The sequence below is a fragment of the Stegodyphus dumicola genome, chromosome 9 (assembly GCF_044657685.1).
Source record: "Stegodyphus dumicola isolate Sdum_Otavi_A_Nest chromosome 9, ASM4465768v1".
NCBI classification, from domain to species: Eukaryota; Metazoa; Arthropoda; class Arachnida; order Araneae; family Eresidae; genus Stegodyphus; species Stegodyphus dumicola.
In genome coordinates, this window is record NC_140776.1 from 112,690,392 (window position 1) to 112,707,037 (window position 16,646).

A 16,646-nucleotide genomic window follows, 5' to 3' on the forward strand; every position below is an offset into this window, starting at 1 on the left:
AATCAATATCAGAATATCAGAATTTCAGAATCAATATTTGAAATATTTTGCATCATTTCTGCTATTTCATGCTCTGTTAAACATTTTCGACGCTTCGACATTGCAACGGTAAAAACAGAAAGAATTCACGTCTAACGAGATCTAATTATTTTCTAAAAACTGAACTGCAAACCGAAATACTCAACGCTTTAGCGCATATAAAACTTCTACTTACAATAAACAACTACCACGCGCGAATAAAGTGCGATTTAAACAGACGTAATAAATCACGCCATTCGGAAACATTTAGTTCTCCCGTTTGTTTATATAATCAAAAACACGTGTATGTGAGTCATGCTTCTCTCATTTCGAGTAGAAGGTCTAATGTACATGTACCTGAAACCATATGGACATACAGTGCCATCTTGTGGCAGAAATTATAGTTTGAAAAACGTTCCAGGGCACTGGCACAAATACGTGACAGTCGGTAGTAAACGAGAAAATGCTCTGTCACGCCTGCGTGTCGGCCGGGAGGTGAATGTGTTCGTTGCTGCCACGTAGACGTGACAGTCGGCACGAAGGGGTTAAAAGTGAGATTTTGTTATTCACTCAAAATAATTTTTTAAAATATTTTTGTCATTTAAAACACTTCTGTATATGACTATGATCAACAACTGCAAAAATAGAGGCCAGCTAAGGACAAGCCAGGTAAGTGCGTGTATGTATATATGTATGTGTATGCACACGCATAAGCTATAAAAATATGAAGGAAAATTATTATTAAATTTAATTTAATTGGAACAAATTTCTAACTCAATTGGCAATAGCACTTTGAATTCTTCTATTTTAATTCAGTGCATCCCTCTTCAAGAATCTGTAATGCACCATTTTGCATCATCATCTCTGCAATGATTGCATCTCTTGCCCAATCTCTATCCAGAATTCAAACAAAGACTTTGCGAGCTACAAATACTTCAGTTGTGCTGTGCACATCCTTTTTTGATACGTGCACTTGCTAATCCTTTTTTGATACGTGCACTTGCTAAACAATGTCTCTTCACTTAGCTCGATTCCTCCACTGTTCTAAAATGCAATTATGTAATTAAAATCGTGGGGGGTTAGAACCTGTACTGCTGTGCCAAACAAGGAAAACCTATCTCTAAAGAACTGCTTCTGTTCAGAAATAAAAACGGATATTTAGTATTCATGATGGCTACAGTTGATTGCAGTTGCATAGTTATCGACATTGTAATGCCATCATCTTTCCATTCTGGCCATGATTGAAAAATAACTGGTGTCTTCTTTACTAAATTCTTTCATCATACCAATAAATTATCGTAACTCTTTTAGTCGACAGCACAATTTTCTTGTGTTTCGAAACTCTAATGGAAAAATTTCAGCCAGCTCATCTAACCTACAAGTCTTTTACACGGCTCTGTCATTTTATGTGAGCAGCTGGGAATCGACTAGACATCCACATCGAATCCCTCTAAAAAGTATGTTACAAGTTTAAAATATTTAAAATGAAAAGTAAGCTATTCTTTAAGATTTAATCCAGCATAGTGTCTGATTTGTGCAGTAGAAATCAACAGCAATAAGAAGGAAGGGGGAAATGTACAGCGAGTGTTTAAAATGCAACCTAGGGCCACCCATTTTAAATTAATCCAATGTTCATTTACAATAAAATGCTTTAATGAGTGTTTTGAAAGATTCAGGGTGCCAACATTCCAATGCTTGGTCAATCTACTTCAAGTTTGGATGCAAGAAAAAAATTTTCACTATTGCTTTCCCAACCACAATTGTAACTACAAATAATTTATTTATTAATTGGCTCCATTCTGAAATTTTAACATGTAATGTTGTTCTATCTTTTTTTTTTTTTTTTTTTTTTTTTTTTTTTTTTAATGTAGCACTGTTTGATGAAAACAAAATTTTATGGTATCAAAAGATTTAACTTTTCATAATTATGTTTGATAAAATTAATAACAAATTTTAAGATATTTAAATAATTATAATTTTTATCAAAACCATAATAAAGGTAAATAATTATAATTTTGAATTTATGCTGAAATTTTTGAAAAATTGGCATACAGTATGGTAAACAAACAGTGTTTTTTGAGTACAATAGGAAATTAAGGGAAGTAATTTTGAAAAAGAAAATGGATATAAAATTGTCTTTTCAGTATAATATAGAAAATATTTAAATTTTAATAGTGAATAATAATATAATGAATTAATTTAAAAACATTAGTAATCTTAGAACTTGAATAATTACAATAAAATTGATTATGAGTAATTTAATTAAGAGAAATTAATACGTAATATGAAAGTATGGTAAATGACTGTTAAAATAGATAACTTATGTTAAGATACAAGTTTCTAAGATGAAACTTTGAAGGTTCCCACCTTATAAAAAATACTTTATTTTTTCATATATTGTTAACTATTTTTATTTATTCATTTTTATGTACATATAATGGAGTGAGGTTTAACATGGAACGGATACATAAGGAAATGTTTTGACACAGTTTGTTCAAGAATGTCAGTTGCCTTGAAACAAGAAATGGGGGACTTTTCAAATAACTGCCATAGCACCCCTTAGCACCAGAGCCACCCCTAGGAGAACACTAGTTTGTTCAAGGGAATCTGCTCATAAGATGGATATATTAGTATTTTTAGAAAGCTATGACATCTTCCAGTTTTGCACAAAATAAGTAAATTAGATATGCTTTAAAGATAATAAATAGCATAGTTTCAGTGAAACTATTTCAAATGATGTTAAATAGAATGAAAATCAGTTATAAAATTTTGAAATTTGTTTTGATTATTAATTAATGGATGAATTAAAAATTTTTATATTTTGAAAGGCCTTCCCTGAACAAATATGATTATGAAGATTCCAAAACCTTAATTGTGATAAACTGCTTCCAAATTTTGACATTTTTATTCTCTCAATGCGGCTTTTTTTAAATCTAAATTCTTTTTATTACTATTATTATTATACTATAAAGTAATTTTTTTTTTAAATTTATAAGACAACTTGGGTGTACAAGTTATTTATCAAATCTTGAATTTTAATTTATATATATTTATTTTATTATTATTATTACAAGTATGTATTATGAAGAATTTTATGGCCATAAAAAGTAAAAAACTTTAGATTTTTTTTTCACACAATACTAAAAGCCTTGTATAAGATGAATTTCGTGGGCTTGCTCTGATACCAGACAAGCGAAATAAGTCACAACTCTTAATTTTAATTAAATCCATCCCCTCTTCAAGGATCTGTATTGCATTATTTTCTTTGTAACACAGATACTTTTACCCAATCACTATTAAGAACTCAATTTCTGAGCTATACTAAATACTTTAAACATAAATACTGAGCTAAATACTTTTTACCTGCATTGTGCACATCCTCTTTTGCTATCTACACTTGCTTACTAAATGACATCTCTTTGCTTAGCTGCATTCTTCTATTGTTCTAAAACATAACTGTGCATATAAAATTATGGAGTATTTAGCATCCCTAGCATTGTATCAACAACAACCCCAAAAAAAAAAAAAAAAAGTGTCTCTAAAGAACTGTTTTCATTCAGAAATAAAAATGGATATTTAAGTCTTTGTGATGATTACAGTTGATTGCAGCTGTGTTGTTATATAATGTAATGCCATCATCTTTCCACTTTGGCTATGAATGAAAAATAATTACTGTCTTTTTCACTAATTTGTGCCAATATTGGTATTTATTGTATCATTATGTTCCACCTAATTTTTCTTTCTATACTGTAATTAAATGCAATATTTTCTCCAGTAAAGTACTGTATTTTATTAGGTAGCTTTTTTTATTCTTAAAAAAAAAATCAAACTATGCTTTCACTAAATATTCACCTACTATTGTTTTTTTAAATACATTCTAAAATGTAAGGTTTCAATGTGAAATGCCTAGTTAAACAGAAATGATCAGAATGTAAACATTCTGTTGCCCGAAACTGGTGCTCAGAAAATCATGTTCTCCATTTTTCTGCAGCCCGAGTTATTCAAAAACATCTGTTGGCAAATTGAGTTTCTGGATGTATTTCACATTCATAAAAATTTTCCATTTCTAGTTAATGATTCCAATTCCAATCCATTTTTACCCCCAGTTTTTAAGTAAATTATTTCACAGTTGTTTCTATTTTTCATCAATAAATGAGTCAAGGGGAACAATTACCAGCTCTTATCCCCAGAAGGAAAGAGATTAGCAGCTGGGCTTACCACCTGCTTGCAGGCTACTCTTTTGACACTTCCCCCCCCAAACAGCAACTTTTTTTACAGAATTTTTAAAAAACAACTTTTTTTTTTCCTAGAAGTCTTAAAGGCCATAATGCTTAAAAATTTGGGTAACACTTAGAAAAAGAAAATATTAAATGTTGGGGGGATTACAAACATCCCGTTACTAACCGTAAAAATGCTTTTTTATATTTGAAATCTACATGTACACATTGACAATTAATTTCTGTTTATTTAGAGAATATGCAGCAAAATCCACTCCATAAAGCAAGAAGTAAAAATTCATTAGCTGTTTGAAATTACTTACAAAATATGTAAACTTAGATGTGAAACATAAGCACAATGTCTAAATCTATGGAAGCATATCCTAATTCTTTCTAAAGGACACATTTACAATAAATTTGCATTAGTATAAATATTAATTCTGCTTTAAAACCAAATTAAATCTGAAAAGACTTCATATATTTCAAGAGCATTTTACAATTTTTTAATATTAATTTGAAATAAAATTTTAAATTATATATTTGTTTATGTATATTGGTACTTTCTGAGTATCCACACCCTCTGACAAAACGCTGAAAAGAGTATTCATGAGGGAAAGCAGTATATTGTCCAAATAGCTATGTGACAACTCATGTATGCATACCATATTTGTTTCTGTCAGTGCACAGAACCGAAGTTATGTGAATTCTAAGTATGTGCAGTTCACTGATTTCTTTAAAGTGAAAACAGATCATTGTACACATAGGAAGACCCCCCTCCCCCCAAAAAAAAGATTTCCCGAAAAAAGTAGCATTTGGTACTTAATTATGTATTACCACAACCACCTTATTAGAAGTCGCTACATTTTCAGAATGTACAAAAATATGACAACAATGTAGCATAACCATTCTTAAGGCAGTCATCCAGTAACAATCCTTCTCAAGTAATGTTGCCATTTTTATACGAGTTCTTTTTGTAGCATTCCAAGTTCCAAAGATTTTTTATAACTAATTGTAATATTTTCCCCACTTAAACTTAATTTTATTATAAGTGTTAGTGGAATTTGTCAGCAATGGAAGAAACTGCAAAAATTTTCAGAGTTTGGTAGATAACCTATGTTGCAGATAGTGATGGGCAACTTCGGTACTTTCTTGTACCCGGTACAAAATACCCGTTACTCAAGTAACCGTTACTTTGAAAAGTACTGAAAACCAATTTCAAGTACCGAGTACCCAAGTAACGATTTGGAGTACCGAAGTAACGAAATACCGGAGTTACGGTTTGCTGTACCGGAGTACCCTAATAACGGTTTGCTGTACCGGAGTACCCTAGTAACGGTTTGCTGTACCGGGGTACCCTAGTAATGATTTGGAGTACCGAAGTGCCCTAGTACCGATTTGGAGTACCGAAATACGCAGCTAACGATTTTGCGCACTGAAAGAACTCTGCCACGTCACCGCGTGTTTGATTTTATCTGTATGGAGTAAGATTTTGAATATCAGAAACCATGTCAACTACGGAAGTGTCTGAGGAGCAGGCCATTCATGGACACAAGGAGCGCATATCACCATTTCGTAAATACAACCAGCTACTACTGTCCTCGTACCAAAACCGAAGTGAGCTGAACCCTCATCGATCCTCCAGTAACGAATACCGAAATACCGAGAAGAGACCCATATTTTCGTTACAAAGTAGCGAATACCGAAAAGTTCCCGTTTCGGTACAGAAGTAACGAATACCGAAAAGTACCCGTTTTGGTACAGAAGTAACGAATACCGAAAAGTACCGATTTCGGGTCTGAAGTAACGGGTACTTAGATGTACCGATTTTCAGTACCCATTACAAAATACCCGGTTCGGTAATACCGACTCATCACTAGTTGCAGAGGTTTGTGCAAAGTCAAGTCTCTTTAATTCCTGATGCAAAACATTTCGATGTATACTTTGGGAGAAGAATAAAGCAATAAAATTACAGGAAGACTTCAAGAAGAATTTAATCATTTTATTAATTTATACCATAATCCTTATTTAATAATAAGATTTGTATTTTAAATTACTAAAATATGTTGATAATGTTTGCCAATTTACAATAAATATCAATAGTTTGGGAAACTTTTTAAAAATTATCGTGACAACCACCAGCCTTCAGTTTTTAAATGTAAAAAATTGCAAATTTACACCAAGGTGGTTGCATACACTAAGTACTCATGTTTCTTGCCTTTCTAATTTGATTTATCGATTGCTCTTTCATGGAATTCTTAATGCACTGCCAATTTGAAGATGGCTGTTGCCTTCTGAACATAAGTTCAGCAAAAAAATAAGTACCCAATGTTCACAAATGCCATCCAGAATTATCGAATTCACAAGTTTTTGATGGAGGTGAAGCTATTCAAAAAGCACCTTCATATTAAACATTAAAAATAGTTATATACACACAACAAAATATTATATTAGACATATAATACAAACAAATTACCTTATTACAACAAATTATTCACAGAAGTGGGCACTCATTTTAAAATAAAAAGATATAACTCAATTAAAGATTTATAACATAGGAATAATTAATGAAAACATACAGCAAAAAGTCCAAGATCCAGACTCATCGGGACTTTGGCAATCCCCAATTTGAGATTTTTCCGGATATTAAATCATTTTAAATCTACTAAGATGGCATGCAGAAATTATAAAATTAAAAATATGAAATCGTGATTTATGAAATAATGAAAAAAGGGGAGCTTAATATTTATATGTTTACTTTATTAAACATTTCTTTCAATGTTACTTGATTTTTATGCTAACACTTTCTTGTTAATTCTATAGACATATAATTTCTTGTTCAGTTGCTAAGTTCTATTCACTTAAGCTATTGTTTAAGTGCTGTAATTGCTGTGTCGAGAATTCCAACTAACGTGTCAATCAAAATTTTTTCTTTTGCAATAACTGCTCTGTCACTTTCTTCACTATCTGTAGTAGTATTTTCTGGATCTAGAACCATACTAGATTTTGCTGTCCGTTAAATGATTGATGATTGGGGCATTATCATCACAATGAAAAACTTCTGTTAACTCCTCTTCCTCCCTAAATTCTGCGGCCCCGTGCGGCCATGCTAGTTCTGGCTTTATGTGAATAACAAATCAATTATTTTTAAATCAAATAGCACTAAATATAATCTTTTGGCTTATGAGTATCATTAACAAAATCTATTTTTGGCATATGGAACAAAGTTTTTGTTAAATCTTTCCTTCTCAACACTTTAGCGTATTTAATTTAAATCTGTAAATACTCTTTGTTATTCAATTAATAATATAAAAAAATTGTTTAGGCATCGCTGCACAAGTCATCATTCAAGTTGCAAATGCGGCGATGAAAGCAAAATATAATAAATAATGATTCCCCAGGTTGATGTCAAGGATATAAAATATTGGCTGGTGTAAAATCAACAATGTTTCCATCTAGAATGTTTCGATTTGAGATGTATGCCAAGCAGATATGCAGCTACGGAGTCAAATTATTGATCACAAAAATTTATGCCAAAATGATTACTTCTTCAAGAATGACGTATTTTATTCAGTGCCAAAGTGAGATTATGAATCAGGACTCTCCACATGTTTTATCATGAGGATGAAAAAAAATCGCGTGCACAAAGCATAACCCCCTCCCCCCAAAAAAATTGGTTGGTGGTGGCTTTGAGGTCCAGACTTTAGATCATTTCGGATATTAGATGTCCAGATCTTGGACTTTGTACTGTATATGGCATATAAAATCCAAAATTTTCCCTGCCCGAGTTCTAAAATATTAAAATTACACTTCAAAATTTTAACTTACTTTGTCTTTAAAATCATCCAGATTTGCTAAAATAGCTCTTTGGTAGGTTGATGTTCTAATATAATCTTGCATCATATTCTGTTGTTGTGACAAATACCCATAAAACTGAAACAATTATTTATCCATCTTCATAAAAAGAATATTTTGTTCTTATTACTTTATAACACAAAAAAATATATGAAAAAAAAAAATTGGGGAAATTTTTTCCATTAAAGTATTTTATTTAGAGGCAATTTCTTTTATGATCTTTTAAAACACGGTGTCGTTCTTGATCAACACCTAATAATTATAACTATCAAAGTTAATATTTCCAATTTTTGCATGAAGTAAGAACTTTCAGAACTCTATATAAAAAAACTTTCCACACAAAAATACACATAAACTGTTTATAAATGTAATTTATGCAAATATAATTTGAATAATTACAACTTTTTAAATGACTAGGTACTACTCTAAGATTATGAGAACTTCTGATGATTTTCAAGAATTATTAGTCAGCCTAGGATTAATAATGTAAATATAGATTGTAAGATTTATTTATTTAAATTAACCAGCATTTAAAATTTATAACGTCTCATTTCCATTTCCTCAACAGAACGTAAACCGAGTTAGAGAATATTTAAGTTCAGATTTTGGAATTTTAACGCACGTGTTTCTGCCCCTTGTGGCCAGTTTATATTAGTTCTGCCAGCTCTGATATGTTTGCAATTATTCACTTTCTGTTACTTCTGCCGACGTTTAAATTTGATACCCTGGTTTGAGTCAGCTTAGATTTAAATTTAATTGTGTACTCTTTGACTACTAGTCAACAAATTTGTATATTAAAGAGTTTGGAACTACACTTTATAACCAAAAAATCGACGTAACAAGAAAGAAGTTGTCCAATGAGAGAAAAAAATTGGTACATATGAAGATTTTGTACTGAATAGAAAATGATTAAGATTTCAGAACAACTGAATGATTTATTTAAGAGTTACATGGTTACAAAGTAATGAGTTCAATAAGATGTTGACCCACTGTTAGCCTGGATACAAGCTGCCACACGGCGTGGCACAGACTGATAAAGCTCCTGCATGGTCTCCTGCGTATTTCTTGCCAAATTTGCTCCAATTGTCGGGCTGGGTCATCAACATTCCCTGGTAGATGGAATCGCCTTCCCATCATATCCCAGACATGCTCGATGGGAGAGAGATCTGGCGATCTGACTGGCCAAGGAAGTGTTTGACAAATTCTAAGACAGTTCATAGCAATGCGTGTCATATGTGGTCTGGCATTATCTTGCTGAAAAACAAGGTCATGGTACTGCAAAAGGACTGGTAGCAAAACAGGTCTCAGAACGTCATCGACGTACCGCTGTGCTGTAAGTGTATCTCTAATGACGACCAAAGGTGTTCAGCTATCAAGGAAAATGGCACCCCAGACCATAACTCCTGGTTGAGGACTTGTGTTGGCATGAATAATGAAAGGAGGATCAGCACGCTTAGAATTTAGCGCTAAAGACTGATAAAGACATCCCCAGTCAGCATCATTCCAACCGAATTGAGCCAAGCACCACTGTAATCTGGCTCGACAGTGTGCGAGCAATCGGTGCGAGAATAGATTTTGCTCCATCAGTTGTCTGTGAATGGTCAAGGTGGACACTCGTGTGCGGGTCAAACGTCTGATGGATGACAGTGATGAATTAAGTGCTGTGACAGCTGAACTGACAATCGCTCTGCCCTCCTGATCTGTTGTGGCCCTAGGTAAATCTCTACCATCATGACGCTGAAATCTGCCATTGTCCACCCATTCTTGCCAGCATCTTCTAATTGCTGCATCACTTAGACTCATATGACAAGCGATTCTCCAATTTTCAAAATCTGACTCTTTCAATCCAACGATACGACCTCTTTCAAACTCTGACAGTTCCTCGTAATGAGCTCAAATCCTGCGGTGAGGCATTTTTCAGTCATTGAAAGGAATTCTAAATCGGAATGCAACAGAAATTTTTAACCACAGTTCAAGAACAGTTCCTTATATACATCTGCTGGATTCGCAGTTGTGATGCACTGGAGATCGCACTATTCATTCATTGGACCTCAAATTTCAATCATTTACATATTTGGTCAAAACATTTATGCATACGAAATTTCAACACAATCGGATGATTCCTTCTTCGTGCGTCGAATTTTTGTTATAGAGTGTAGTTTATGCTTCCAAAGCAAGCCAAACTCTATAAGATTTATTTTAATTCTTGCAGGAAGTACTAATACTTAAACAATTGAATTGCACTCGGAGATTTTGAAGTTACAGACTATACACAACATGTGAAGTAAATCACCACATATGCTTTCACATTACCTTGCAGAAGCAGAGTGGAAATCCACTGTAATCTGGCAGTAAAAATGATGAGCATTTTTTTAACCATAATGTGCAACACTGGTAACTAGGTTGCCAATTTTGACGAGTTGCGATTAAAGACACTACAAAATATAGTTATTATTGTAAAATTATTGCAAATTGCTGGACTAGAGATTTAGAATTTATGTTCACATGAACGAACAATTTTTAAAAGCTTCAAAAACAAATGAAAAAATTTTAGCTCATTAATTTAGCTAATAACATACTGACTCATTACAGACAGAAGATGCACTATTAGAACAAACATTAGAATTCATTAAAAAAACTAATTAAAAAATGTACAAAAACTTTAAAAATATGTGTAAATTTTAAAACTACAGAAAATTTATAATTTTTAAAATTTTTTCTTATTTTTGACTTGAGAAAAATGTGCATCACTTTCCATTTTTTCAGCTGATTTGGGATACCTTTCTTTCAAATTAATATGCATAAATAATTCATTTTTTACAAATTTAGTTGAAAATCATTTTGTGCATTTCTCCATTTAGCTGAGCACTAAAAATTCTTTCACAGTATGCTGATGTTGCTGGAATTGAAAACACATATCAAACTATTAAATATTCATAAATTTATAATCAACACTTTAAAATCAGGTGCCATTTGCTACTTGAAATTTTGAATTTTGTAATTTTTTTAAATTAATATTTATTAAAAAGGTTATCAAAATCAAGCTTTTCTTTAAATTTTAATAACAAATTTCTGGCATGTTGGAAATGAATTAAAGTTGGTCAAAATACTGAGAATATCTACAACAAAATTTTTCCTCTATAGTCCTCTATAGTTTTTCAATGGTTAAACTGAATACCAAAAATTAAATGTCACAAGAACAATAAATATACTTCGATAATTAGTGTGATTTCTATAGAATTATAATAAATTAGAAGCGTGAACAATTGTTTAGAACAGCTGTCTGCTGAAGAAATGAGAATTTAAGAGATTTTTAATTTTAAAATAAGGGAAATTTGGCTTTTTTTCTGAACTAGAAAAAGGACCAGAACAGGATTAATGGAGTGTCCTCTGAAAAAACTATGGCTGACAACCCTACTCGTAACATGAATGGCTGAACGACTTGTAAAAAATGTCCTTTTTAAGGACCACTACTGCTTTTGTTTTGTAAAAATTGAAGGAATTATAATTTAATAGAGTTGAAAATTTAAAAGTTTACTAAATTAATCAATGGTATCATTTTTATTTATGTTTTCTTAATTATTTATTTTCATATTTAAAAACAGTATTTTAGTGGCATCATCTGAAAAATAACTACGTAAAAGTGGTAGAGAGCATACTTTGTTACCGAGTTCGGCGTAAACAGATCCCAAAAGTTATGCCTCAATTTTGTATTTAATAAAATATACTCTATTGATTTTTACTAATTGGAGCTTTTGCTCAGTGAGAAACATTAAAAAAAATTATAATTTTACTATTATTCTCTCATCAATAGTTTATAAGTATTCAATAGTTAAGTACTTTCATAAAATTCTCTTTTAAGAAAATCAGCTATTAAAAATATTTGTATACAATCAATATTTAGGGACAGAAAGCTTGTAACCATCTTTTTGCAGAAATCTACAAAAAGAATGACACCAAGAGTATAAACATAAAACAGTTAAATAAAGGGATCTGCTTAAATACATTTTGTAAAAAGAATTCCAAAAGTAATACCTGAAAATACTGTGTAGCAGAAGAATCATCGGTTCTAATGGAAAACATAGAATTGCGCCCATTTCGAAAGCCATCAATTATACTTCGAAATCTCGAGAGATCTAAAAGTGTCAAATCAAAAATATTTCAGTTTACAGTATAAATTACTTCAAACTAGATAATTATGACACTTGTATTAAACAGCAATGCCAATCAGAAAAAAAGGCATAACAAATAAAATATATTTATTTCAGACAAACAATATGCTTGCTGATCCTCGTGATTCTTTAATGCATGCTTGCCAACCAGATTTAAAGTATATTCTTCATATTTTCTCCAATTACTGAAATTTATAAATGTTTTTATTAGTTTGACTTAATATTTTATTTATTTACACAAAATGACAATTTTTGATATCTGAAATTCTTTGCACCACCCCTTTTTTTACTACCCATTTTTTAAAAAAGAAAAGGTTTGCCTAATGCTGCCACTATACATATGGGAGTCGGTGTGTCTGAAAACATTATGATCCAGCTTTTGGCTGTGCAATATGCGGAGCTGCAATTTGGCATATCAGCTGCTGAGCACGAAGGAAATACTCCTGCATTTTTGGGTTTAGTAAATGGTTCTAAGTTTCACATGCTGAAGAAGTTGTTTATGGATTACAATCTTTAGTTTTAGTTACACCTGCAAATAAGTAAAATACTTATGCTCTTAAAAAATGCACATAAATGATGCACCTTATATTATGTCAGGAAGAAAATAATACATTTGTGACGTGTGTCATTTGTAATAAGAGTTTTTTTTTTTTTTTTTTTTTTGTAAAAATAAAGGTTGGGTTAGGACTTTTCCAGCAATCTATAGAATGCCTAGGCAATGTATATAAGACCTAAAACTAGCCGAACACATTTCCTAGGCATTCTATAGAATGCCAAATGATAAACCAGCAAAGTATAAAATATATTTTCGATTCGTTTCGAAGAACCGAAACTACTTACCAAAAGTTTATGATATAAAAAGGCCAAAATGACTAATAAGAAGAAACCACAGGACTACTGGCTGCCGAATCACTAGGTTGTAATGTTTGTGGGAAAAAAAAAAGTACATTCATTTATCCTGTTCAAGAAAGCATCAGTACTATGCAGTATTGCATCACAGATACCGAGTTATTTTCCGTATTTCATGAAAACTCATGCGAGTAATGCACAGAAACGACGTGACAGAATGTCGAAAGAACTTTCAACCAATTACAAAAATGTTACAAGTAACGATATTGAATTGTAACAACCACCTTTGTGAGCCCTGCCAGAAAAAACAAAAAGGTATTAAAAAGGGCACTGATGTGAAACTTATGATTGTTTCTGAATTTAACTTCCATTACCAGGTAGATCTTACCAATTCCCAGTCTCAGCCAGATAGAAAATACAAATTTATTACGCTGTATCAAGAACCCATCACAATCTTTTTTTTTTTTACATATTTCGAAGAACAGTTTTTTAATGGCACTCTTCCATTAATTTTTCAAAATAACATTTGTATTTTACAGGAATGAATGTTTTTTAAATACAGTCAAAAGTCTTTAAACAGGACTCCTCGAGACTTTGGCGATTCCGGATTATTGATTTTTTCAGATTATAGATCCTCAGTTTGAAACTGGTAAGATGGCATGCAGAAATTATAAAATTAAAAATATGAAACCGTAATTTATGAAATAAAGAACAATTATGATCTAAAGGGTATCAAAATTTACAAAAAAAAAAGCTTAATATTTATTTGTTTACTTTATTAAACACTTCTTTCAACGCGCGCATGCGTAAAGCATACATTACGCATAGCCGAAATTAGAAAATTGCAACCAGAAAACTATTTGATGTGTATTCGTGATATTTATAATGAATTTGATTTAAATCATATCAAAGAAAGAGCACATCGAGATGAAATACTACATTTAATAATGAATTATAAGCCAAATAAAATAAAAAACATCTGCCCTGAAGATAAGGATAGTGCTGACAGATCAACTTCCAGTTTATTGCACGCCGCGACATTCCCCTCCCCCGCAGAGCAGCGTGAAATTGATAAACAGATTTCGGAATGGTTAGAGAAACAAAGGATATGCCTTTATCCATTTTTTGCAGCAATGCCACTTTTTGTTTGATGGACCTCAAAACATGCTTTCGCTTTGTAGATTCTTTGGCAGCTCCAGCATCAGAAATTCTATTTGACATAATCAAAAGTCCAAGCTTACTTTTATAAAATTGCTCTAACAGTCTGCGAAAAATAATAAACCGGATCCAATTAGAAGATTAAGGAACTACGCAATCTGCAACATTAACTGAAATAGATAATTTTAGCTTAGCTTATACTGTCCCTTATACATTAAACGTGCATGCATAAACGCATATGCGCAGAAAGTTTGTAGCTTTGAGGTCCAGATTACAGATCATTCTGGATTATGGGCATCCATATTAACGACTTTTGACCGTAATAGCCTTATAACCTTTTTTTCATACTTTGCCTAATGAGCCTTTGTCATTCTAAAGAATGCCTAGGTATAATATACAATGCCTATGTAAAGTATGCAATAATTCTCTTATTTCATACTGTGCCTAAAATCATCTGGTATTACATATTATGCCTAGGCATTATACAGAATGCTGGCATTTCATACTTTGCCGGTAACATATATATCAGACAGGATAATCAAGATTTATATTCCTTTCGAACTCACTCTTTATTTATATATCTATAGATACATATAATACAAAAAATTTTTTTTATTCTGGTTTAATACTATTGGTTAATTTTTTACTTCTTTATTGGGGATTTTAAAATATTTTTCATGTCTTTGTGGATTAAGTTCTAATTTTATAATACATAAAGACACATATAGAGAGAGCAAGAGAGATTAGAAATATGAAAACATAATGAATTATTAGTAGAGTCAAAAGTCGATAATCCGGACTCGTTGGGACTTCAGTGATTCCGGATTATAGATCATCATTTAAATCTGGTAAGATGGCATGCAGAAATTATAAAATTAAAAATATGAAACAGTAATTTATGAAATAAAGAACAATTATGATCTAAAGGGTATAAAAAAAAAAAGCTTAATATTTATTTGTTTACTTTATTAAACATTTCTTTCAATGTAAGTTGTTTAAGTTGCTTCGATTTATGTGATAATACTTTCTCTTTAATTCTATAAACAGACATAATTTCTTGTTCAGTTACAAAGTTCCCCTGTTCAAGTCCCATAATTGCTGTGTCGAGAATACCGACTAATTTGTCAATCGAAATTGTTTCGTTTTCAATAACCTCTGTCACTTTCTTCACTATCAGAAGCAAATCATAATGACGAGGAATTTGATTTAAATCATATCAAAGACGGAGTACATCGAGATGAAATATTACATTTAGTAAGGAATTATAAGCCAAATAAAATAAAAACATCTGCCCTGAAGATAAGGATACCGTCCATTATACATTAAACGCACATGCGTAAACGTATTATGCGCATGCACACACACATACGCGCAGCCGTAAAGGTCTTACGTGCATGCGTGAATGCCTGTTGACGCATGCGCAGAAAGTTTGTAGCTTTGAGGTCCGGATTATGGGTGTCCGAATTAACGACTTTTGACTGTATTAATTAATGATTATCATTAATATTTAGATAGAAAGGGATCAAATTAATATAGAAAGTTAAGGGGCGAACTGAAGTTAGTATTTTTATTTACATATTTTTAAACATATATTTTCACAGACAGCTAGACAGATATGTGTGCAATAATTTGCATGTTTAAAATATGAACATAATTATGCAGAGTAATGTATACTATATACTAATGTATCTTTTAACAGATTACTTATACAATATTATTATATAAGTAATCTATAAATTTTATATACATCGTAGGACTCAAAAGTTCCTGGACTGAGTCTATAACATAAAATTTTTTTGCAGCAGTGCGACTTGAGAACGTTTTTGTATTACTACATTCTTCCCCTTTTCTAAAAGTGGTTTGCCAATAATCATGTAGTCGAAAGCTCGCAGCAACAGCATTTTTCGTATGCAGGTGCATTTAGTAACTGGCCATAGAAAGAAATGGCATCAGTTAAGCAGAGAATCAAAATAAAATTTTGTGTTTGCTTGGGAAAGAGTGCTACAGAGACTTTTAAATTTTGAAGCATGTGCACGGAAGTGAAACGTTATCGAGAATGCAAGCTTTTGAGTGGCATTGTCGTTTAAGAGAAGGCAGAGAAAGTGCTGAAGACGGCGAATGCTGTGGCCATCCCGTGGCTTCGCGCACAGATGAAAATGCCAGAAAGGTGTCTGTGGCAGTATGTGTGAACAGGCAGCAAACAATTTTCCAAACAGCAGAATCAGTCAGCATATCAGAGGCTACATGTCAGCGGATACTGACTAAGGATCTAAACATGCATATGGTGTGTCAACACATCGTTACCCGCATGTTAAACATAAAACAAAAGGGAATTCAAATGGAAATGGCAGAAGACTTAATCTCGACTATTGACAAAGAT

General features: G+C 31.9%; 1 protein-coding gene across 2 annotated transcripts in view; it reads right to left on the minus strand.

Moving 5' to 3' along the window:
- Art4 (arginine methyltransferase 4) overlaps positions 1-16,646 on the minus strand; it is a 142,097-nt gene that overhangs the window by 97,332 nt on the left and 28,119 nt on the right. For both annotated transcript variants that reach the window (XM_035351749.2, XM_035351750.2), the window contains exons 3-4: positions 12,123-12,223; positions 8,061-8,165 (exon numbers count right to left, since the gene is read on the minus strand). In XM_035351749.2, the coding sequence (XP_035207640.1) occupies positions 8,061-8,165; positions 12,123-12,223 (206 nt within the window). The remainder of the gene's footprint in view (positions 1-8,060; positions 8,166-12,122; positions 12,224-16,646) is intronic.